The sequence below is a fragment of the Buteo buteo genome, chromosome 5 (genome assembly GCF_964188355.1).
Source record: "Buteo buteo chromosome 5, bButBut1.hap1.1, whole genome shotgun sequence".
Taxonomy (NCBI): domain Eukaryota; kingdom Metazoa; phylum Chordata; class Aves; order Accipitriformes; family Accipitridae; genus Buteo; species Buteo buteo.
The window spans coordinates 23,277,933-23,303,458 of NC_134175.1; the positions used below are offsets into that span (position 1 = coordinate 23,277,933).

The 25,526-nt window shown below is 37.5% G+C and overlaps 1 protein-coding gene across 8 annotated transcripts in view; it reads left to right on the plus strand.

Moving 5' to 3' along the window:
- The window catches only part of AOX1 (aldehyde oxidase 1), a 46,745-nt gene that overhangs the window by 11,139 nt on the left and 10,080 nt on the right, over window positions 1–25,526 (plus strand). For all 8 annotated transcript variants that reach the window (XM_075028090.1, XM_075028092.1, XM_075028093.1 and 5 more), the window contains exons 11-29: window positions 1,240–1,391; window positions 1,631–1,724; window positions 4,929–5,038; window positions 5,902–6,086; window positions 7,249–7,411; window positions 8,276–8,368; window positions 10,073–10,242; window positions 11,595–11,721; window positions 12,318–12,440; window positions 13,570–13,666; window positions 14,596–14,720; window positions 16,191–16,324; window positions 17,640–17,727; window positions 19,338–19,424; window positions 21,566–21,757; window positions 22,058–22,285; window positions 23,365–23,460; window positions 24,164–24,292; window positions 24,792–24,866. In XM_075028090.1, coding sequence (XP_074884191.1) covers window positions 1,240–1,391; window positions 1,631–1,724; window positions 4,929–5,038; window positions 5,902–6,086; window positions 7,249–7,411; window positions 8,276–8,368; window positions 10,073–10,242; window positions 11,595–11,721; window positions 12,318–12,440; window positions 13,570–13,666; window positions 14,596–14,720; window positions 16,191–16,324; window positions 17,640–17,727; window positions 19,338–19,424; window positions 21,566–21,757; window positions 22,058–22,285; window positions 23,365–23,460; window positions 24,164–24,292; window positions 24,792–24,866 — 2,468 coding nt within the window. The remainder of the gene's footprint in view (window positions 1–1,239; window positions 1,392–1,630; window positions 1,725–4,928; window positions 5,039–5,901; window positions 6,087–7,248; window positions 7,412–8,275; window positions 8,369–10,072; window positions 10,243–11,594; window positions 11,722–12,317; window positions 12,441–13,569; window positions 13,667–14,595; window positions 14,721–16,190; window positions 16,325–17,639; window positions 17,728–19,337; window positions 19,425–21,565; window positions 21,758–22,057; window positions 22,286–23,364; window positions 23,461–24,163; window positions 24,293–24,791; window positions 24,867–25,526) is intronic.

Sequence of the window (25,526 nt, forward strand, 5' to 3'; positions counted from 1 at the left end):
TTTTAAATAAATTCTATTGAAATTAGAAATAACAACTAGAAATAGATTTAAACTTACTATGATAGCCTAAATTAATTAAAGATAAATTACGTTGTGCAAGTTTACTGCCAAAGTTTTAAGAAAAGTCAAGCCCTATATCTGATGAAAATTACTTGCTATATGCCTGAAGCCACTTTTTTGAAGTGGTATACTGTATTTGGCAGTTCTGTTATTCCATTTAGAATACCTTTTCATTTCAGATCAGTCATCCAGTTCTAGTCAATGACTAGCTTGTTCTTAGCTGACAAGTAGCTGGGAATTGAAAAGAAGCAGGGAGAATGTTTACTGCTTTTTTTTTAATCTGTAAATAAAACCTAGTTATGAGAAGGTAAGACTTACTAGTTCTAAAACAAGAGATACACAGTTTAGTTTGCCAGCCAGAAATAGTATTTCCTCTCTTTAATCAGATTTAAATGCAAAACATGTTTTGATTAAATTTTTGTTTCAAACACACAAAATTAAATATTGCTTTACTTGGTTAATGAAAAGCCATTTAAAAATTATGTATATTTTGATCTATATTTTTATTGAATTCCAGTGTTCATTCAAAACATTCATAGCTTACTTAAAGTCTATTAATAATTTTGAATAGAAAGGCACTGTTTACCATTTTATAATATTGAAATTTTTTAAAAGTATGATCTTAAAAAAAATTTATAGCTACTAAAATAAATGCATATGGTTATAGATTGTCTTTCTAGTGAGAAAAAGAATACTATATTCAGCGTTAGGACTGTTTGGTTTTTTTTCAATTGCTACCTGTCCATACCTGAGGAGAATAACTAGAATGTACACATATGCGAAGAAAGATCGAATTATGATGAAAATCATGTTTAAAAATAGGAAGAGCCTGTTGAAAGCATTTTGAAGCTGACTCATCTTTGGGTGAAACATCACCTAAACATTTACTCAGTCAAAGTTGCTGCAAGGGAAGAAGTTGGAATGGGCAGCTGGAAGCAGAGAATGGATTTCCCTTTTAGTAGAAGTGGTGTGCTATTAGCTCAATTTCATCACTTGATGAAATTTTAGCCTCAGTCTTCTGAAATCAAAGGTCACAGTGCCTTTAATATGCAAAGGCTCCTCCTCTTATATCTGCCTGTATTCCACATGATCAGTCCTAGCTCTACAGTCTGAACATAGTTTAAAACCCAAGCAATAAAGCAATGCACACATTACACTTCCATAATCTTTTGGTTACAGGATTAACTCTGGGAGCTGCCTGCAGCCTTTCTCTAGTGAAAGACATCTTGACAAATGCAATCTCAGAGTACCCTGAAGAGAAGACAAAGGTTTTCTGTGCTGTCTTGCAGCAATTAAGAACTCTGGGTGGAGAACAGATAAGAAATGTTGCTGTATGTTGTGCTTACTTGCAATAACAATTGTAACAAATTGTAAGAAATGTGAAATTGCTCCTGACCACATGTAAAATTTACATTTTTAATTCTGCTTTTAGCAGTGAGTTTTCTATTAATACATCTTTTTTGAGCTGTCAATATGTATAAATTTATAAAGAGTCTGCATGTTATATTGCCATCTAACATAAAAATGTGAAGGTGATGGAGAAAGGTGACATAAATTTCTGTTTTTGAAGTCATTAGGTGGAAACATCATAAGTAGAAAATCAACCTCAGACTTGAATCCAGTTCTGGCAGCCAGCAACTGTATGCTCAATCTGGCTTCAAGAGGTAAGAGGAGATAGCCTGTCTGTAGTAGTGCCAGAGGTACAGGATCTTATTGTATGGGGAGACGGGAAGTAGCAACAGGTGAGCATTTGTTAAGGAACCCTTTTCCCCACTGTCATACAAGATCACATCAGCAAGAGAAGCAATTTGCAAAAGAAGAACACGTCAAAGATTACCATGTCAAGAGTAAGCATTCAGACCAACCAGATCACATGTACTTCTGTGGGCCGTGAGTTACTATAAGCACTCACAATTTCAGTGGCTGTATACTACCTCCCCACCTCCCTGGTAGTTTTTTTCTGTAACTGATGCTTTGCCCTGTTTTTAAAATCACCCTCTGGCCCTGAGAACTCTGGCTTCTTGTTCTTCACAGGTACTTACTTCTGATACAGGAGCCACTAGTTCAGCACCTTTTTCCATGCCCATTTCCTCAGTTTTCTTCCATCACTGTGTGTATACTGCACTCTACCTGCTCCTTTTCTTGTGCACTACCTTACTATTGGAAGGGTGATGAAATTATTGGTAAACATGAGCTATGTGGTGGCCTGGAATTGCATGCTCTCCCTTCTAGCTGGCTTATGTCCTTTTTGCCCTTGATCCACACAGACTTCATGTTGCTATTTCAGACTGTGTAATGCTCCACTCAACACCCTGAAATACATGTTCTTTAAGGTGTTGTTTCTGAGCCAGGATTTCTTGGAACAGATACACAAAAACTTACACTGTGTGATTTCCATGACTTCTTCCTGTATAGTTTGGCATTGAGAGGAAAAATAGCTGTTAGAATGTTGTTCTCACAAGTGAAAGTACAAGCATTTGCATCTTCTTATCAACAATTCTAATGATGTGCTGTTGCGGTTTAACCCCAGCCAGCAACTAAGCACCATGCAGCCACTCGCTCACTCCTCCTCCCCACCTACCCCTGCAGTAGGATGGGAAGAAGAATCAAAAACAAGTAAAACTCCTGGGTTGAGATAAGAACAGTTTAATAATTGAAATAAAAAATAAAATATACTACTACTGCTACTAGTAATGAAAAAGAAGATAACAAAAAGAGGGTGAAATATAACCCAAGAAAGACAAGTGATGCACAATGCAATTGCTCACCACCCGCTGATCAATGTTCAGCCAGTCCCCGAGCAGCAATCTGCCCCTCCCAGCCAACTTCCCCCAGTTTATATACTGGACATGATGTCATATGGTATGCAGTATCCCTTTGGCCAGTTTGGGTCAGCTGCCCTGGCTGTGTCCCCTCCCAACTTCTTGTGCCCCTCCAGCCTTCTTGCTGGCTGGGCATGAGAAGCTGAAAAATCCTTGACTTAGTCTAAACACTACTTAGCACACTGATGTTTTCAGTTGCTGCTATCAATATTATTCTCATCCTAAATCCAAAACACAACATTATACCAGCTACTAGGAAGAAAATAAACTCTACCCCAGCCAAAACCAGGATATGTGCCTACTTATTTGAGTGATGAAAAGGATCACTGATGGCTATCTCTTTCTGTTAACCTGGCAGAACATTACTGCTGGGTGAGGCTTTTAGGCATTTAAGAGGCTTTAACATATTTCTTTACCAAATGGTAGTCAGTCAAACATAGGAAAACTGGATTGTTCAAGAAAAGGAGGTTGCAGAAGCACTATTAGTATTTATCTTAGATCACAGTGTAAGAGAAAATGCACATTCCTGGCAGGCTCACAGGTGGGATTGGACAATAATCTTTATGTATGTAAACCAAGTGTATTCTGGATGGAATTACAAATGCAAAAATCCAGAAAGACCAGTGCTGCTGTTCTTAACAGTGTTATTTTCCAGATTCACACTTCAGCAAAATAAAATTCCTTTACTAAACTTTTGCTGTCACACTAGTTATATTTGAGGAATGCGATTTTAATGCTAAATGATTGTCGTGGTTTAAGCACAGCTGACAACAAAGCACCATGAAGCTGCTTGCTCAGTCCTCCCCCCCCGGCCCTGATTATAGGATGAACAGGTTACAATGTCATCATCACACCTGACATGAAAAAGATGAAGAAAATAATCTTGCTGTAAAGCAGTCAGTCTTCAAGTATCATGTTCATTGAATGTGAGGGAAGTATTTTAATAGATGAACCTTTTAAAAATGGCACAGAAGATTATCTGGTTATAGAAAGTCTTGGAATAGGTCAGGGCTACTGCAAGGTACATAGTGTCTAGTAATAAGAAATCACTTATTTAAAAATGCATTGGACACCTAAGGTAGCATGTGAAAAGTACAAAGGACACAGAATACTAGTTAAAAATACACTTTGACTTCATCTGTCAATCACGTGGTTAAGTTCCACACCACACGTGGTGAATCACTGTGAATTTCCATCTGTACAATGTTCATGCCTCTGTGTTCTTGCAGAATGACAGTGCTACTTGACAATTGTGTTACTGGTACAGCAGCAGTCCTACCAACAAAACTCCTTCAGCCAATGGAGCTTGTTTAATTAAGAGAATCAATTATATGTGTTAAAAAGATTGCATTTCCAGAAGGCTTGCTAGCTTAGCTGTGTAGTGATACTGGCAAACCTGATGTAGCATAGATGTAAGTATTCAAAGGGCTCTTACAGATTTAGGTTCCTTGCAGAATTTTGTCCTCTTCCCTTTTGAAAATTCCATCTTTAATAGTATATATCATAGAATGACAAACATAGTCACTTTTAGAATAATCTACCAGAAAGAGAAAGGAAAAAGCAATAGCATTTATTCCCTTCTGGACTCCTAGAAGGGTTCAGAATCTAAAAAAAACCCAAAACCAACCAACCAAACAAAACCCCAACCCCAAAAGTATTTTTTTTACTTTTGCAGCAGTTCTTTCCCATTCAGTTTTTTTCCTCATTTTTTATGTTTTAGAAGGAAAGGTAGTGATGACAGCAGCTGGAGAGATTTGGAACAGATTGACGGGAGTGGGGATGGGATCATTGTGGCAATATCAGAAGGGAGGATTATGGAATAGGGATGATCTCTGGGTGCTTTCTTAGGACTCTGGTGTTACCATACTATGGAAGATGGAGCAGTCACTTGTATTTATAGAGCATACCACTGACAATTTGTTATGTAAACTCTGCAGTTATTATTTACTCAGGAAGCCTGCAGGTGTTTTTTTGCCAATTAGAATATGATTGATGTATGTTAATTGCACAATTGTACAGAATTTTCTGGATTTGGGATTTTTTTAGGAGGAAAGCGACAGATTCCTTTGAGTGATATTTTTGCAGATGGAGTTGGTAACAATACCATTACACCAGAAGAGATCTTAGTCTCTGTCTATATTCCCCACTCTAGGAAGGTAAGCTACTAGTTTGTTTAATTTGCTTTATTCAAAGTTAAAGACTATTAAATAAAGAGCAGGACGGGGCATAATCCCTATGTTGAAAGTAACACTATTACTGCTCACTTTCTGAATTCCTTACATTTCATCCAGTCAGTGCCATACTATCTCCCAGTTTCAGCCAGAAAACACAAATCGGGAGGTAGCTGGTGATATATGAAGAGTGATATTCAGACAAAAGTTTACCCTATAATGATGAGTGCAATAGCAATTGTCTAGACTCCCTAGAGAAAGGGGTCTTGGACAAGCTGCCATAGTCCTCACCAAAGCAGGCTGCTCACCTATGATATGGTTGACATCAAGCAGGTAAAGCATTGTCATCTCTTGAGGATTTTTCTTAAAATGAGATAAGGTTGGACACGTATGTGGTGCTTCCATAAATGTTGCTGAACTGAATAATAGTCTTTAACTGGTATTGTGTTTGCAAGAGTGGATATGGGATCTTATAAGAGAACTACGGGTCATGTTATCCAAGTACTGAAATTTGGCAATACTTTGAAGCCTCTAAGCTTTTCGTCTTCTTATAAATGCAACTCCACTCCACAAGATCCCTGTCTTCCAGCTATCTACCATGAAAAAATCTAGGTCATCTGAACTGTGTAGATGATGGAAGATTGGGTATGGGCTGCTAGAAAATCAAAGATGGTAAAGCTACTGAAGGTCAGGAGAAGGAAGTGTATGGTGTGTATGGTCTTGAATGCTCAGGAGGTTGAATTTGTGCTCTTCATTTTTTATTCTTTCTTCATGTAGTGCAGTAACAAGTTCTGCTTTCAGATACTTAAATGTCTGCAGGTTGCCCACTTCTGTCTGATCTTGCTCAGGGGGAGTATGTCTCTGCATTTCGACAAGCACCAAGACGAGAAAATGCTCTCCCAATAACCAATGCTGGGATGAGAGTCCTTTTTGAAGAAGGTACAGACTTAATAAAGGATTTAAGCATTTTCTATGGAGGTGCTGTCTCAACCACAGTCTGTGCAAAACAAACCTGTAGGACACTTATCGGAAGGTATAATTTCTTTGCCTGCTCTCTATCTCTGAATAAAGGGACTTTGAGAACTTGGGTGTACTTCCTTGGAGCATGAAAGAACAGAAAGATTTCACTTGCCTGGCTGATGCCACGTATGTTCAAGTGAATAATCTGGTCAAGCCTTAATGATGACTTTTCAGGATTGTTACATTTTGGAGTCTGCACATGGGTGCAACTCTGGTGTGAAGTATGCAGAGAGATATGAGATATGAGCTGTGAGATAGGTGGATGAGGTATACAAAGTCAGTTGTGTACCTAAGCCCAAGCATCGGCAAATGATGCTGTATCCTGTAGGTTTGATAATCCCCTAGTATCAGTGTTCTTGAGTCCTTCAGCTTGGCTCGAATAGTTAGAAAGTTCGAGAATTTCAGATGTGCTCAATAAACTTAGGAGCACAACTCAAACTTTAACCTTTTCAATATCTCTTCATCTACAAGATCCAAATAATCTCTGACGTTAATCCCTGACATTCCCTCCCACTTTGCAGCATCTTTCCAAGTTTTGGAGGAAAAAAATTACAAATAATTCAAGCAGTATAAAACCATTAATCTAAACTGAGTCCCACTGGACTGTTTTACCATTTAATATACAACTGTTTCAGTAGTTGAAGTACTCATTATTTTTTGCTGCTTTACATCATTAAATTTATTCTAACAGCTTTATATTTTGATATCTAGGGTTGTGTAACTATGGAGAACTAACTGTGTTGAGATACTTCAAGGAGTCAGCCTTTTTGGAAAATGTGACTACTATCCAGCACTAATCAGATCCCTTGAAAGCATCTACAGTTTGCATCAATATTACTACCCACTTTTCTTTAAATATAGCACAGTATCTGCAGAATAGTGATAATCACTAAGACTGTTAAATCAGCTTTAAAGCTGTAATAGGTTCTTGTTTTGTTTTGTTTTGTTTTTAAAAGGCTGGCATAAGACTCAATTCCATTGACTTAAGGGACCTGACTTCTGTGAGCAACATTGACCTACACTGTTTTCAAAATTGCAAGCCATTATTAGAATCAATATTTTGGCTTCATTGTGAGCAGGATTATGCCTGTGGTCCATGCTACAAATGTATTACTGCAATTTGTTTGCGGTTTTTTGAGTCCTGGTCTGATTGTATCTATTATTCTTCTTGACAGACACTGGAATGAACAAATGTTGGATGAAGCTTGCCGACTAATTCTTAAGGAAATTGCTCTTCCAGGCTCACCCAGTGGTGAAAAAGTAGACTATAAGAAAACTTTGGTAGTCAGTTTCTTCTACAGATTTTTCCTGGAAGTATTGCAGTCATTAAGGACAATGGTAAATTGGTTCTCCATGTCTGCTTTTGTGCAAACTAGTGAAAGGTTTTTTTCTATCTGTTGATGCTTCCAATTTGTACAACATGCTAAATATTGTCTTTGGGGTTCAGATCTACAGAAGAACATAAGTGCTTAGCTCCCAAAGAGATTGATGGAGAGATGCCCAATTAACTTATAGGTGCTCAGATACCTTTACCTTCGACATTAAGCTTTAAAAAAAATTGAGTTATGTTAATGCAACAACATATCAGTATTGACCTCCCAGGCCCAGAGAAAACATACATGAGGTCTTACTCCATCTGTCTGTAGTTCAAAGCATAAATAGACAAAATAAAAATAAGGGCTTTGAAAAGCAACTGTAGGTGTTAAACCAACCCTCCTTCTTGTACGAGTTGTTGACTGGGAGAGGAGGACTTTAAAATTTCACTTCCCAATACATTCTAGGTGTAAGTTACTTATTTTTGTCTTAAATCTGTTCTTATGAGGAAAAATATCCCTTTTGATTTTTTCTTCTGTGTTACCTTGAGCTCTTTCCTCTGCATTACCATTACTAGGTAATTTACTACTGCCAAGAGTCATTCTGTGCCAGTTTTGGACCCCAGAACAAAGCTTTTCTGACTATCCCTGCTTTATGTTGCTTACTTTAAACAAGCATATTTGTTGAATCCAATACATTTTAAAATATTTAGTGAAATCTCAAAATGCTACATTGTTTTAAAATTGTTCTTTTAGAGCCTTTCTAGCTTGTGAGAGTCTTGAAGGAATTTCCTGTATAAAGAGTTTGTATTTGGTGATTTTGGTTGTTAGCTTTTTTAATTGGAAAGTTCAAAATGTGAGTTTTAATAGTAATTCACTTCCTTTTCAGGATCCTTGCCGCTATCCTGGCATACCTATGGAATATAGGAGTGTCCTACAAGATTTCAAAACCAAAATTCCCCAGAGTATCCAGATATACCAGGCAAGTGATTTTATTCTAAGATTGTTCTGTGCTTTGCAAGACTTGGTAAAAGGTCACAGTTCAAGCATGACCCTTGTTGTGAAGCTCAGGTACGAATTTTCCAAAGGATCGAAGGCAACAGGCTCTTAGTGGTTGATTTTAGCTGTATCTCAATTAGGAAAACCTTGTCTGTAAAAATAGACTTATATGGGTATACTCACTTCTTCTAAACAGTTCTCAAAAGATAAATATGCTGAACAAACTCCATTGTCAGACTGATTAAACTTGCAATGTGCAACCCAATTGGAAAAAAATTAGAAGAAAAATAAAAAAGATTGAAAAGCCTATAGAATACTATAGCTATCACTATAGTATTCTTGTCTCAAGATACACTTTTCTTAAGATCTCAGAGGGCTTTTAGGTCTTACTGTAGATTTAGGAATCAAGATGGACTTTGTGATGGCTATCTGATCAAATTAACAGGAGTATTCAAGGAGAAGTCAGCAGTAGAGGGCAGCAAAGAACACCTTTTGTTTTTTCTGAGCTCACCCCTGTGACTTGATAATGGTGGGAACTGCAACGATTTTTGATATTTTGATACCCTCAATACACAAGTTAAAATCCCAAGTTTTTGAAAACCTAAAGAAAATTCAAATGAAATCTAGGTAAAGATCTTTTTTCACTTTCAGATATTCTTCAGAATAACATTTTAGCTTTAAATACCTCAAATTTGTTGAAGTCATTATCTTCAGCTTCCTTCAGACTTATCGTCAAAAAAAAAGTCACTACAGACTTATAAGAGGGGCCAGGATCAAAGAAACTAGTTCTTTATGACTTTCAGTAATTTATTCCTCAGCTGGAAGTAAATGATGGAACAACAGAAATGGTAACAATTTGTTATTCAGATCAGTTGACACTGAGCAACAGAAATTACTTAGAAACTCAGAAAATCTGTTTTTTCACTTTAAATTTCTATCTAACTTTTGCAAGTCCCTATCTTTTGTCTGTACTTCTTCATGTGAACATTACTAAGCTTTTAAAATTAAGGGGGGGGGGAAAGAATGTATATCCTGAAAGATAATTACCTGGTCATTCTGTTAGTGGAAAAGTTGAGATGGTTTGCCTGAGACAGCCATTTGGAGAACTTTAAGAATCCAAGTGAAAAGGTTAATAAGGTACTAAATTCATACAAAGGTGCAAGGAAGTAAAATTAGGACAGAAACATTTAAACAATTTCTCACTGATTTACATTGATCATTTGCAATCTTTCAGCGAGGAAGACAAATCATAGGAATCACTGCAAATAGCTCAAAATACAACACCATACACTGGTAAAATACAGAGTAGAATCTTGTGACAATAAATTGGAAAATTACCAAAGCTTCATGACACCAATCAGTAAGAGAGAAAACTGCCCTTCTGAAAAAGAAGTGCTGTTTGTATCACTTTGATGTAAATGATTAAGGAAAAAATCCAAGTAGACAAACCTGTGCAAGCCTCTCAGAAGGCTCCTTAGGAGAACAAATTGCAGAAATTCCCAGGAGCAGCAGTCAGGTCCTGCATCCACATCTGTTTTCAATATTGAACCAGAAGATGATGATATCCACAGTTGTTCCTTCTGAACAGTTGTTTCTTCATCCGATTTTCTGATTTCTGTAAGAATAACATGACTATTCTTTTTTTTAACTGTTTGGGGGTGGGTTGTGTGTATTTTTGACTGTACAGGACATAGAGCCAAGTCAGTCTCCCCAGGATCCTGTAGGACGGCCCATTATGCACCAGTCTGGAATTAAGCATGCCACTGGTGAAGCAGTTTACATTGATGATCTTCCTTCTGTGGATGGTGAGCTCTTCCTGGCTGTCGTCACTAGTTCCAGAGCTCATGCTAAGATTGTGTAAGTGTTCAAAGTGTATCTGAAGAAAGTGTTAACATGAATTGCTGTCTGAGATTTTTAGAGCAGACTAATGAGTTATGTGTATATAAAACAGCATGCCTGACGCCCACACTGGCTCAGGTGCTGAAAGCAATATTGTCACTCTAGTAGAAGGATCTATTTGGATTTAAGTGTTTCAGTCCATATTACTGTACTAAGAGGGTTGAACTGTTTCTGGTCCATGAGCCAGCCTAGAGCTAGCCTAGATACCTCCACAAAGTGCTGAGCTGTGCAGTGCAAGCAGGCACCAAAACTCAGCTTTACCAACACAGCTTTGAGATCTCAACTCTATTATGAAAACAGAAGATTGTTCAAAATGTAGGAAATAGTGTTGCAGCATTGCAGCAACAAAGTAGCAAAGCTCGTATGAGGCCTTATAGGAGAGGAAGATGGGAAAAGGATTTTATTTTGAAAGAAAACTTTTCACTTATGTTTTTACACTGCCAAGATACACCTATTCTAGCAGTTTGTTCAACATTCAGGCACCAAAATGCACATATCCAAGTTGTCTGCCCAGCATTCAGGCACCAAGACATGTATCCAGGTGGTCTGGTCAGGATTAATTGTGATGACAGAGAGGATTGGGGCTGCTAGCTATATAGTCCTTGTCATATTTCCTGGCTTGTTCTTAGGTTGGTGATAGTATGCTGGGTTTGGATGTGCTCTTTTTGTTACCATCAAGGAGCTGACATCACCCCCATTTCTGTGAGTCAGTAGGATTTATTGACTCTCCTTTGTCTTCTGATCTGGGTGTCCAGAGAAGATGCCTGTAGATGTGCTGGGATCTTGATGACCTGCTAAACTAGGTGCTATCAAAACATGCCAGTCTTATAGATCTTCTGCTGTTCTTTCTGATGCTTCTACACCCATACATTCCCATTCATTCTCCATTTATACTGGTCTTGCCATTTCTATTATAATTCTCTACATGAAGTCTCCATTTGTAGATGCTTCAAATATTTGTATCAGTTTGATATCTGTATAGGCTCTGAGGTCTTAGAAAGTTGTGATTGTGGCATCATAATTGTGCAGTGATTTTCATTAAATCGATACAGTTCAGGCAGTCTAATGGGCCAATGGTTTCCCTGTTGCATCTAGAGTATTTCCTAGAAACGGAGCAGGTTAGTAGAATTTTAAATTGCCTTTGACCTGCACTTCTTTCCATGCCAGAGGTAAAAGAAAAGGACATGTCTGAATGTATAAGCACATCCTGGCAGTACAAGAAACTTACCTCTGTATTGTGTTCCCTTCCTCTGTGCAACACTTTGTAAAAGTAATGAATTAACACTTCTCTCTTCCCATATCCCAATCAGATCTATAGATACCTCAGAGGCTTTAAAAGGACCAGGTGTGTTTGATATCATAACAGCTCATGATGTACCAGCTACAAATGAGTTTTACTACTCTGATGGTCCAGAGATCATATTTGCAAGAAACAAGGTATAACTACAGTCTTTTTAATACTGATTTTCTTCATTTTTTACTGTTTTTCTTCAGATTTTTATAATTAAATTTTACTTGCTGACTCTTGAGTTTCTTTATTGTGTATACATCAGAGAATCACTTTAGGCATGTAACAAGGTAAATGTCTTAAAATTTTTCCCCACTCCCTTTTAAACTTCAAAATAGCTGATGTGCATTATATTCTGCCTAGAGAAAAATATATAAATCAGAAGAATACAGATTAAACCTCACAAAACCATCTGAGTTGTTGCAAGAGTATATTTCATTGAAAGTTAGGCTCCCAAATCACTTATCCATTTTTGAATACTGTATTCTCCTTGATTCCCCAGTTATACTGGTATTATTATTTAGTTAGTTATTTAGTTATTATTATTTATTACTATTTATTATTTATACTGGTATTTCTAATAATTTGTTAGCTTCATGGATGATCTAAAAAATGCAAAGATCCTAAGTCAAAACAAAATTCTAAAAAGGAAACATGAATAGTGGTTACACAAAAGAATAATATCAGCAGCACATATGGGAATAATTTGATTCCACTGTTCTATTAAGTGATGTGTATTTTACAGGTGATTTGTGTGGGTCAGATTGTCTGTGCTGTGGTTGCAGATTCAGATATTCATGCCAAAGAAGCAGCTGCAAAAGTGAAGATAGAGTATGAAGTGCTGGAACCAGTGATCTTAACAATTGAGGTACTAATAATTTCTTTTCTTTTGCTTTTTTATGGTTTTATCTATATAATTAATGGAAGAAGCTGTTCATATTCTTCACTTGTTTTTTAAACAGGATTTTCTAAGGAAACAAGGTGAATATGAACATCCAATTAATCAGTCTGTCAGTCTCCCTATAAATAACTTTTCAACCTTTTGGGTAATTTTGACCACTTGTGATAGATAGGCAACAGTCTCAAAGGTATTAAGGTCCCACAAATTTCATAATAATAAACATAAGAGTAGAAGAGAACTCTTTTATTCCCACTGAGGAAAAGGCAATGAGCATGCTGGTTGTTTATAATTCTTTTGGTAGCTACCAGTTGGTCAATCAGCTCCTGATTATCTGTAGCATTTTGTATCTGTTGTCAGGCTAGCAAGCCAACAAAGTTAGGCTGGAGACGTAGGAAGTGTTGGAGTAATGTGAGGGGAAAGATGTTAAGGATATAGAACATTTCTAAAATGTGGGAGTCATAGGGGAAATGGACTTATGCTGGGTTAATGAGATGAGTGGAAGTAAGGAACTAAGGACACATTTGCAGGCAACCAGCATTAGGTCTGGTAGTCACTTTACAGCTTGTTTCCATAATGCATGTGGGGTGTGACAGAACAGTCTTTCTGGTATAAAAATAGAAGTCGATTGGCAAATTTTACTACTATTTCCTTACAGTTGAAACTCCAATGAAGTCTTATTAGAAATAAAGCAAATTGTACTTAAAAAATAGATTCTACTTTTACTTAGTCCTTGTGATTTCTTCCTCTCTTAACGGCATCACTCTTTGGATGATGGGGTTGCATTCTTATTTTGTGCTCTCTTGGTCACTTGCTAAATGTATGAGAAGGAAGAGCAGGTTGAATAAACTGAATGCATTTCCTTCAGAAACTGCTATCATCAGTAACACAAGATACATCAGGAAAGACTTGCTCAACTGAATACACAAACTCATCAACAATGACAGTGAAGTGATGAAATACTGTTGTTCATTGGCTTTGATAGCTGGAGGTTCAAATCTCTGAAAAGAATGGTGTTTCTCCTGAGAGTAAAATGCCACAACAAGCTGAGAACCTTTAAAATACTTTAAAAAACTATTTCTCTTTTTCTCCACTGCAGGAAGCTATAAAGCACAACTCGTTCTTTGAGCCAAAAAGAAAATTAGAACATGGAAATGTTGATCAGGCATTTGAAACTGTTGATAATATAATTGAAGGTAAACTGCAGAATACATTTGGTGGGAAGTTGTTGTCAGCATTTGGATTTGTCTGTCTGTTCTTCAAGTCCAAGTTCTACCTTTTTTCCATATATCCATTAGGCCTGAGAAAGCTTTTGGTCACCTGGAAAAAAGTGTGATTAAACCTACTGGGTTTGTGGTCCTGCTACTACACTCAAGCTTTCTGCATCCTCTGTCCTTGAAACAGAATCACAGAATAATTAGGCTGGATGGGGGTCATCTAGCCATCTAGCTTAAAGCAGGTGCGGTTAAAGCATGTTACTAAGGGCCATGTCCAGTCAGGTTTTGAATACCTCCAAAGATGGAGATTCTACAACCTCTATAGGCACCTCTTGCAATGTTCGACCACTTTCATGGTGAATTTTTTTTTCTTATATTGAGTTGGAATTTCTTGTGTTCCTTGCCTTTTATCCTTCCATTGTGCATCTCTGAGAACAGTCTGGCTCACTCTTCTCTACACCCTCCCATTAGGTAGTTGTGGACAGCAGTAAGATCTCCCCTTAACCCCTTTCTTCTCATGGTTGAATAAATCCAGTTCTCTCAGCCTCTTCTGATACATCCTGTGGTCCAGCCCCCTGACCATCTTGGTGGCTTCCTTCTTGACCTGGTCCAGTATGTCCATGCTTTGTTTAATTTATCATGTTTTATTTAATATTGTCACCACTTGTAGGCAATATTGTTTCACTATTAATCAAGTTCTGTTGATGCCACTGGAACAAGACCAATTTAATCCTGCAAGGAGTTTCATCTGTGTTTTTATTTTAGATGTTGTTCATTCATACAAGAAGCATCATAAGATTTGACACTGATTACCATAATTTACATGATGATGTGCAGTTAGTTCTTTCCTGGTTAATTTCTTCTGTCCTTTTCCCTCAGTAACACTTGTGTTTTTCTCTTTGGATCAGGGGAGATTCGCATTGGGGGACAGGAACACTTCTACATGGAGACTCAGAGTGTGCTTGCTGTTCCAATAGGAGAGGATAAAGAAATGGATGTGTATGTGTCAACACAGCATCCAGCAATTATTCAGGTAATACAGAGCATTCTCAGAGAAAGTGGTTGAACCTGTGACAATAGAGCCTTTTAAGTTTGGTTTACAAATCCATTTTAACAGTTTAGAAGCAGTAGGAACATGAAATTGCACATCTGGTTTATCCAACAACAGCTGCTTTGTAGTACTGCTGTATCCTGATAAACACTGGCCACTACACCGTGAGGGTAAGGAGGAAGTAAAAGGCTCTTATTTCCCTTTGAACAAAGTACCTCAAGCCTCACTATTGTAAGCATGAAAAATTCCCTGTGGAGCACTGAGGCTCCTCCATCTCTGTTAGCTTTCCATTGAGGTGAGGAGCAATCAGCGCCCTGTAGAGTCAGAGTCTGCTGAGGGTTGGATCAGTTCTAATGGCTGTAGGTGAGACTTCTGCTCCATGCCAAAATCATAATCATAGAATGGTTTGGCTTTGAAGAAACCTTTAAAGATCATATAATCCAACCCCCTGCCATGGACAGGGTTATCTTTCACTAGATCAAGTTTCTCAAAGCCCTGTCCAACCTGACCTTGAACGCTTCCAGTGATGGGGCATCCACAACTTCTCTGGGCAACCTGTTCCAGTGTCTCACCACCCTCATTGTAAAAAATGTCTTCCTTATGTCCAAGCTAAACCTACCCTCTTCCAGTTTAAAACCGTTGCCCCTTGTCCTGTCAGTAGAGGCCTTGGTAAAAAGTCTTTCTGTTTCTTATAAGCCCTCTTTATATATTGAAAGGCCACAATAAGGTCTCCCTGAAGCCTTCTCTTCTCCAAGCTGAACAACTCCAACTCTCTCAGCCTTTATTCATAGGAGAGGTGTTCCAGCCCTCTGAGCATTTTTGTGATGGTAAATGGTAAAGCAAAGGCTGACATAGTGTATGGTCTACATAGCAATAGCTATGGTGCATGAAACTGATAGTATTTCAGACTCAACACTGGCATTTTGTGTTCAAAGCCCAGTTCAGCTCCTTTTATCATTTCCATTATTATTGTATTGCCAGTAGCCAAGAAGTATGAAGAACTTTGTGTTTGAGAAAATGATTTGAAGCAAGAATATTCCTGATACTAGCAAGACCTTAGACTATTAAGAAACAGTTTTGAGTTAAAAATTAAAATCAAACTTACAATCTTAGTAATAAAAATAATAACTCTATTCTAATCCCTTTTTCTTATACCTGAAGCTTCTTACTGTTTAAGTAATGAAATCCAAGGGTATTATTCTTCACTCCTGTCCACAGCCATTTCACAGGCTCCATGGTAGAGATTTTAAATGTGAACACTGCTGAGTGTTTGTTATCTTGTTCTTGCTTTTTAACCTAGGGTAAAAGAAAAATTATTTTCATCTGATTAAAAAAAACACAAAACAAACTAGAAACATCTATGGAACCCTTTTCTAGAAAAGGTTTTTATTTCAGAACCTAACTTTTTGGCTTAGTTTGTGTTGGCATAAAAGATTAAAACTGGTTTTACAGGAGATGGTAGCTGCAAGTTTAGGTGTTCCAGCCAACAGGATCATGTGCCATGTTAAACGAGTTGGTGGAGCTTTTGGTGGGAAACTCCTGAAAGCTGGCTTACTGGCATCAGTTGCTGCAGTGGCAGCAAACAAGTAAGTGCGGTATGTATGTATTGGGATATGAAGAGAAAATGGGGTGAACAAGTTTTGCATTTTGGCTAAAGTGCTTTCTCCTTTCCCAAAGTTGCTAGCCAAAAAGTCATAAAATGCTGACTGTTCACATTTTGTAAGACTATTCAGTGCATTTCTTTGTTTTGTTTTGTTTTGTTAGACTGCTTATGTTAAGCAGCACTAGCCTCAACTAAATTAATGGTACTTGAAGAAATTGGTATTAGTATAAGCTAGAAATACTCTTGAAATGATTGAGCATTTCAAAAGGACCAGTCCCTAACTACAGAAGCTTTGTATGTACATTCAAAACATGACATTAACCATCCAGATGTGAACTTTACTGGCACAGCAGGATGCAGAAGGAAGAGTTCATGAGTGGAACTGCTTTTAAGAACAAGTAGTTCTAGTTCAGTCCCCAACTTGTTTCAGACAAAATTAGCTTAAATCTATTAGTTATTATGGTTTTGCTAATACAATTTGAATTAATTTAGGAACCTTAACACATAAAGCTTCATCCCCCACCCTCCAAATTTGGCAGGATAATATTGGCAATTAGCTATCAGGGGGCAGTAACCTCTTTTATAAGCATAAACTGATATGCCGCAGAATGCACATCAGGCTACATCCTGTCTTAGCCAAAATCATCTTGTAGTCTGAGTGGTTAGCTCAATGCATTTCTCTTGTTACTACTGTCACTGTTATACAAACTGCTCTTGATTATTTTTGGCCATGTTACCTGTGTTTTGGATTAACCAGACCATGCTAAAAATAATATTTTGTAATAGTTTAAATAATCTATTTTTATTGTTATGACTTTATTTTACATCTTATGTCTGGTTTTTTTCAAAATTAACTATTTAAAATGGTATATGCACTTGTAGACTAATTTTCATATTATTATTATTATTATCATCCATGTTTTGGTTTTATTCCAAGGCACCCTATTTCAGTACAGTTCTGAATAGCTCAGAGGCAACTATGTCTTGCTTAAAGTTGAATGCCAACTGCTGATAGCTCACTTAACACAGTTCAGTCTTAACACTGAAAATTTCTTCAGAAGTTTGCACTGAGTTATCTCATTGGCTTTCAAGAGATGAAATTAAAATTCTGACGTCATTGTAAATGCAAAAAAAACCCCCAACTCCAGACATAGCTGTAAGCATATATTTAAGCCTATTAAAGTTAAGTTTAATCTAAATGCATATTTATATGCATGGCTGAATACATGATGAATAGCCATCTTCTTAATAACATCTCTTATTTTGACTGAAATTTGACTTTTCTGTTGTTGATTTAGAACCAGCAGAGCAGTCCGTCTTATTCTGAGCCGAGGGGATGATATGTTAATCACTGGTGGCCGACATCCTTTTATTGGTAAATATAAAGTGAGTGCCACAAGAATTCAGTGAAAAAGCACCTGCCCATATTCTGTGAATAATTATTTCAGTGTTACTGGTTAATATTTGCTCTATTAATGAAAATTAGTATAACCAATTCAATTTTAAAACAAAACTACTAGCCAGGAAACCAAGAGATAGCGTTACTGTACAGCCCTTTCTCTGCTTCTGGCTCTATCTCTGCAGGGTTTTTTTTTGTTTGTTCGTTTTTTTTCTAGTCCCTTTGTGTCCTTTTCCTTTTATAGCTCTTTCTGTCTTTCTTTCTGGGAATGGGAAGCCAAACTATCTCAGACTTCTGCAGAAGTTTATTTTAAAATGTCCATATGGTTACGTTCACACAAAGGAGCAGCTGGTTTTTACAGAACCAGTGTCATACAGGAAATCTCACCCTGTGGAGGAAATTAATCTCTTCCCTGCTCATGCACTGTCATCAGTCATAACTATTCATTAGGACAATTTCTGCCTTCTTTTCCATCTCTACTACATAGGTAAAGTAAGAGAGATTTTGTAAGATGCTTCACTTGAGTTGAAAATGAGCTGTAGCTCATGTTGAGAATTCAGGAACTATTAGTGGCAACAGGTGAAAAGAGAGATGTGAGATAAAGATAACGTTTCTTCATTAAGAAAAACAAATGTCATACTCCATCTACCAGACACTATTCTTACAGTCAGAGCAGAGTTTGATTTTGTCTACAGTGAACATTCCTAGATGACACACTTACCAGCCATCTCAGGCAATACTGTCATGGTTTAACCCCAGCCAGCAACTAAGCACCACGCAGCTGCTCACTCACTCCCCCCTCACCCAGTGGGATGGGGGAGAAAATCGGGAAAAGAATTAAAACTCATGGGTTGAGATAAGAACGGTTTAATAGAACAGAAAAGAAGAAACTAATAATGATAATAACACTAATAAATTGGCAACGGTAATAATGAAAGGATTGGAATGTACAAATGATGCACAGTGCAATTGCTCACCACCTGCCGATTGACACCCAGTTAGTCCCTGAGCGGCAATCCCCCACTCCCCCCAGTTCCTAGACTACACGTGACATCCCATGGTATGGAATACCCCGTTGGCCAGTTTGGGTCAGCTGCCCTGGCTCTGTCCTGTGCCAACTTCTTGTGCCCCTCCAGCTTTCTCGCTGGCTGGGCATCAGAAGCTGAAAAATCCTGGACTTTAGACTAAACACTACTTAGCAACAACTGAAAACATGAGTGTTATCAACATTCTTTGCATACTGAACTCAAAACATAGCACTGTACCAGCTACTAGGAAGACAATTAACCCTATCCCAGCTGAAACCAGGACAAATACACAGGAAGCCACTGGGCTTCCCTGCTTCTTCCTTTCCCATGGGCTGATGTTGCTTGTTATATGCTGTACTTATATAGATTACAGATGCCAGATGGGAAAACCAATATCTTAGGAACATTCTTTCTCTCTTGCCCTTATATAGTTTCAGTGAATGCTGCCCAGAAATTAATAGTGCAGTATGACCCTAATTGTGTGGGTTACATTCATTTTCGAAATATACAAGCACTGAAGAAATGAATGAACGCCAAAAATATAAATAGGTTATTGTTGATCCTTCTAGGTTGGCTTCATGAATGATGGTAGGATCAGAGCTGTGGATGCCAAATATTACATTAATGGAGGATGCACCCCTGATGACTCTGTCCTGGTAAGGATTTTATAAGCTGACAAATCTTACAACATGGAGGAATCATTAGCTGGAAAATGATGAAGGCCAAATTCCCTTGCATATGTATTGTTAATCATGTAGCCTTTTGATGTTTTAAAATACATAGTACCTGCATTTGTGCCTGCCTAAAGGTTTAGGTCTACAAGGCTGGGAACACCTTTCTTAGCCTTCAGAAAATTCATAGTGATAGTTGTCCTGTTACTATCTCTATGCATTTCTGTACTGTGTCTGCATTTATTGTGCTGTATACCTCAGTTCCTCACTTATAGGTCTGCAAAGTATAAAATGTTGCTTGCTTTAATACCAGTCACTAGCTATTTGTGTTTGCATAGGCTATTCTAGCTGTAACTGAAATGTTTGTTGAGGTTACTATCCCTCATCTGCTCGTCATTGCCCCACCTATGGGTGGGTATTTTCTGCACTCTGAAATCTGTCAGTCTAACTGCCCGTGCTATTGCTGCCTAATCTGGTTCTGAAAAATAACCTGGGTCAGAAAAAAATCCATTGTTAAAAGCATGTATGTTAATGCAGATCACATGTCAGAACCATCTTAAGATGAAGTTCTACAGTGGTACAGTGAAGCTGCTGGACCTAGAATTGGAGGCAGTGATAACCAAGTAACCTTTCCACCCAACTCAGCTGCATCTGGAATAGCACATGTGATAACAGCCTAACTCTTTAACATTACTCCCTAATTAATTAGATCAATAAGAAGTGGTCTAGCTGTGTGATTCCATTTGAATCCATTAGTATAACATTAATAATTCAACACTTCTAAAAGGAGAAATAGGTTTATTGGAAATAAAATTATAAGCTTTACCAGACTTGCAGTCCAGGGTTTTTTCTGGGCCAGTGTGACTTATCTCTGTGTTCCCAAGACAGTATTTTGGGATTTATTCTTTCTTTAGAGAGGACCAATTCTATGGGAGCCTAGCCCTAGAGAAAGCCAAGATGCTTGATGCTCATCTTAATAAAGGCTGGTCTTCCAACATGGGAATTGAATACCAGTAATCTATGCTTAACTTAGTTATTGTTCAGTCAACAATTAATAATATGTTTTTACTCTCTGTGATTGCATCAAGATTAGAACAGGGATTTCTGGGAAGAAACTTTGGCATAGCTAAGAGTTGTATTACAACAGTACATTGTATTCACTCTGATTTCTCAATAACCCCCTTAAGACTGATCAGCTTCATACACATACTTTCTCTGAAGTCCATAAAAGTTGTGGTCATAATAAAAAAACCCAAAATATTACTCTTTTTTTTTTTTCATTTGGCAAATAACATTTCAACTTATGTTTCCTAAGTGAAAAGGTAGCATTATATGACATTACTTATATGGATAATTATTACAGCAAAACTATCTTCAGTTGTTTCTATGCAGAAATGTTTTGAAATTTATTGTTTAAAGCTCAGTGGGAACAGTAGGGATGCAGGCTTAAATTTGCCATTCTGAGAAATCTACTTAACATTGAAGAGAGCCACTGGCCTGTTCATGAGGCATCAAAACATTTTTAAGCTTATTAATTTATTTTGATACTGAATCATAGAGCCTAATTTGAGGTATCTAATGGGATTTTCCTTTTCTTATGTTTTTGTTTGTCATGTGAAATCTCTAAAAGAAAAACATAAGAACCAGAAGACACTGTAGACTGCAGTATGCTTTCTGGTGGAACTAAACCTTAACTGTGAATTTCCATAGGACATGTTAATTCAGAATGCTTTCATCAGTTCCTTTCGTACCTCCTATTGCTTTAAATCTAATCTGCCTATTTTAGTTCTGTGTGGCTTTTGATATCAAAGCAGGAGCAAAATCAATCATAAAATGAAGTATCTGTTACATCCTTAACAACTGACCAGCACTCAACTGCTAGTAATATCAGCTGTGTTCTGTGAATAGCAAAAAAGAACTGAAAACTAATATGCTGCATGAGAAATGTATGAATAAAGTCTGTATGTGTGCATAAGAGTATTCTTACTACCAGTGATTGACAGAAACCCAATTTTAAGCTAATTGTCTGAAGTTAAGGTCTTTATATGAGATGAGGAAGATTTAAGTATGAATTTGAAAGAAGCACTGTTCTGACATTTAACTAGAACTGTTTGTCCCCACCTCAGGTAGCAGAAGTATCCTTATTAAAAATGGACAATGCATACAAGATTCCGAACTTGAGATGCTGGGCTTATGCCTGCAAAACAAACTTGCCATCAAACACAGCGTTCCGAGGGTTTGGCTTTCCCCAGTCAGCACTGGTGACAGAAACGTGGATAACAGGAGTTGCAGATAAAACAGGCTTATCACCAGAAAAGGTGACGAAGTGAATGCATCTTCTCTCCTGAAATGAAGTCTATGCAGTTGGAAAGTTAAAGCCCTTTAGATTAGCTCAACTGTTTGAACAAATCTGTTCTAAGTCAAACGTAATTTGTCCTAAAATTCATATTTTTTTATATCAGTGTCTGGTTGTTGAATGAATAGCATGCTCTTACAATCTGAACCAAACTGGTAATTGTTCAAAAAACATACAGTAATCTTGTTGTCTACTAGTCCCCTGAAATGGTCAGTCTGCCTTTAACAGGGTTGTGTGATAGCTGTTGATTTTCTTATTTCAGATTAGGGAAATAAACATGTATAAGGAGAACGAGCAGACACACTTCAAACAAAAGCTTGATCCACAAAACTTAATACGGTGTTGGAATGAATGTATGGAGAAATCTGCATACTACAGTAGGAAAACAGCTGTCAATGAATTTAACAAACAAAATTACTGGAAGAAAAAGGGGATTGCCATTGTACCAATGAAGTTTCCGTTTGGACTAGGCACACGTTATCTTTCTCAGGTTAGTTTCTTTAAAGAATAAGTGAGCTAAGATTTTTATCCATAGAAGATTACAGTTACTCTACCGTAGGATATAATACAAATGTGTTATCTTTCAACTTCTGGAAAACTGTCATCCTCCTAATGGTTGTTCCCTGAAGGCTACCCTCGCTTCTAGCTCTCTTGAAGCTGAGATCAAAGTGTTTTGGTTTTCAGGACCCAGGCAGCTTGGACCCTGCCTACTTAAAGGCCAGTCCTATCTCTTGTGATGTGGTATTGGTATAGATGAGTTGAACACTTTTATGAAAAGTTTTTGAGGACTGATGGCAAAGTGTTCATTGGATAGGTTATCCATTCTAGAAACAGCTCCGAGCTTACTCTTTCTGACCATAGGGGTACTGTGAGATGGTGTTCTTAAAGACTTAACCGTTTGATGTCATCAAAGACAAAGTTTAAGGAACAAAAGGACGGTAGTATTTTTGGTCTTTGTGTTGTTTTTTTTAATGTAGGTGTCCAGTGCTTCTGAATAGACAGCATTTTATCAATTGAAAATTAATTGACTGGCTTGTAGCATATGAAACCGGCTGTCTCTGTTCAAGACTAAAGTCGCAGGGTCTTTGTAGTCTACAGTGTTACTTCCATCTGAGTCCAGGTGGAAAATCTCATTCAGAACCTTACTGCTGTGTCTAATGCTGACAGCCTGCCTAACCTATGCTGTTGAAAAACCTGTGTCCAAAGGCTCTCAAACACCAGTGAAAGAGAAAATGGAATTTGCAGAAATTTGCATGTACGGCCACTAGCAAGGGAAGTCCTCCAGCTTCTTTTGGAACCACTGAGGTACTGTTACCAGGTATAGATTTATTTCAGCATCTAGCAACAGAAAAAGCAGACCTCCAAGGATTTGTATCTTTTTATTTTGAAGTTCATTACAGAGGAAGAGGAGGGACTAGCATTCCAAATTTTGCCTTCTATTCAAAAGCATTGAACAGATAAATTGAAATACACTTCAAAACTGTGTCTGTCTTTTTTGATTCATCAATTCATTACCATATACAACACATTTCTCACTAGTCTAATCTTGATTTTGTTTTTCTTTTTTAGGCTGCTGCTCTGGTTCATATTTATACTGATGGGTCTGTGCTTCTGACACATGGTGGAATTGAAATGGGGCAGGGTATTCATACAAAAATGATCCAGGTAACAAATGATACAAACAAATATTACTTTGTGCTTTATCTGTCATGCAAATAAACAGTGTGAAGGTTTTCTTCTTCGTTAGTTAGTGTACTGGTAGGACAGTTTCTTTATCAGCATAGCCACTGCTTCTTTGCATTGATAGAGCTGGAAAGCAAAGATACCTTCATTAAGAGTCATAGAGCCAGCAGGAAGGAAAACCAGATTTTTTTTAATTCTTCCAATGGTATGTGAAGAGGCTTATTAGAAATAAGATTTTCTGGGGCTGATCCCATAGAACCCACGGTAAAAAAAGACAGTCAGTATTCAGATTAGTATACAGTCCAGACAATATTATTATGGTCATATTTGTTTAATGCCTAATTGAGAGTCAGATCTGTAAAGATGTCTATCAAGTCAATGAAAGCTTGGGATCTGGGCCTGCATAATTTGCGCTAAGTCATACCAGATATAAGCAGCAAAATCAGGAACTGAATGTTGGACTCTAGTCTCACTCCAGAGTTTGAGTACAGCTAAAACATTGCCCTTCTTTTCTGTTTCTTGTACTGACAAACTGGGTAGAATGATTTCAGCTGCAGGTTGGAAGAGGACTTGCTAAAACTTTATCTTTCCTGGTATTGCTGACTTCTAGCAAGTACTGGGGAACTGTTGGTGTGTTTAGAATGTTTCTAAAACAGAGAAGAATGTGTTGTTCTTCCTGAAACAGGTTGCTAGTCGAGAATTGAACATCCCCATGTCATGTATTCACTTCTGTGAAACGAGCACAACAACTGTTCCCAATGCATGTGCCTCAGTAGGATCTGCAGGGACAGATGTCAACGGCATGGCTGTGAAGGTAGAGAGTAGTATTTAGTTTACAAAACACCCTATCCCTCGTGGTATTTAATGCCTACCAAACTTTAAGCATTAGTGATCCCATAGAAATCAAGTTTGAGATTACCAATAATACCACTGGAGATTGCCAAGAAGAAACATGACTTGACAGTTTCTCAGTAATGGTGCTTATGAATTTTCAGAATATGATCTGAGCTTTCCCCAAAAGGCTTATGTTTGACAAAATCTTCGTTTCAGCTAACAAAAACTAACTAGTCCTGTACAAATCTTGTACCCTGTTCTCCTTGTAAATCTACTGATTCATGCACATTCCAGCCCTTGTAACATAACCCTTTGTAAGGTTTTTGTCTGTGCAGTTAAAATGACACCTCCTATCATACTTTTTCAAACCAAGATGACCGTAAAGCATATACTAATTAAGTACTAACTAGAACTTATCTTGAATAGTACAAAACTTATCTGTGTGAATATTGTGTTATATTTTCCTGACTTCTCACCAGGATGCTTGCCAAACTCTTCTGAAACGCCTGCAGCCTATCATCAACAAGAATCCAAAAGGGACTTGGAATGACTGGGTAAGACATGTGAATCCTACTAAATGTGTTTCTGTGCTTGCAGAAACTGTGATATATGTATTGTAGTCTATCTAATCTGCTCAGCCTAATAATCCTAAAGTTAAAAACTGTAGCAACAGGTTATTTCACAGAAAGAGAAAGATGGAGTGTAGGTGCTTGGTTTAGATATGTGGGAAACAATCCCCAGATCATATCTAGTTGGAAAGGAGGAGAAGCTATCTGTGAAGTGACATTTGGAGGCAGAGAAGTTTTTAATATACAAAAAATATCAGCTTATGCAATAACATGACCCACCCCAGCTTACCTTCAGACAAGCTGCTGCCAAAAGATTGTCAGGGTATCTATGTACAGTGTCAGTTTTCCTACATGGCTGTTCTTTATTTTTACCAAATCAATAAAAAGAAGCCTTCTCAACTTCTTTCATCTCTCTCCCATATGCAGTATATCACAGAACTGCACAAAAGGTAGCAGGAGTCCTTGCTCCCATTGCTCTAATGTGTAACTCATTATAATATTAGTTACATTTGCAGTAGAGTAGTACAGAAATACTGCTAAAGCTATTTATAGAAATGGCCCCTGTCTGGTGCTCACTTGAAAATGGAATAGAGTTTTAGGGCTAGAAACTGAATTTTCTTAACTAAAAGCTTTCTGTTATAATAT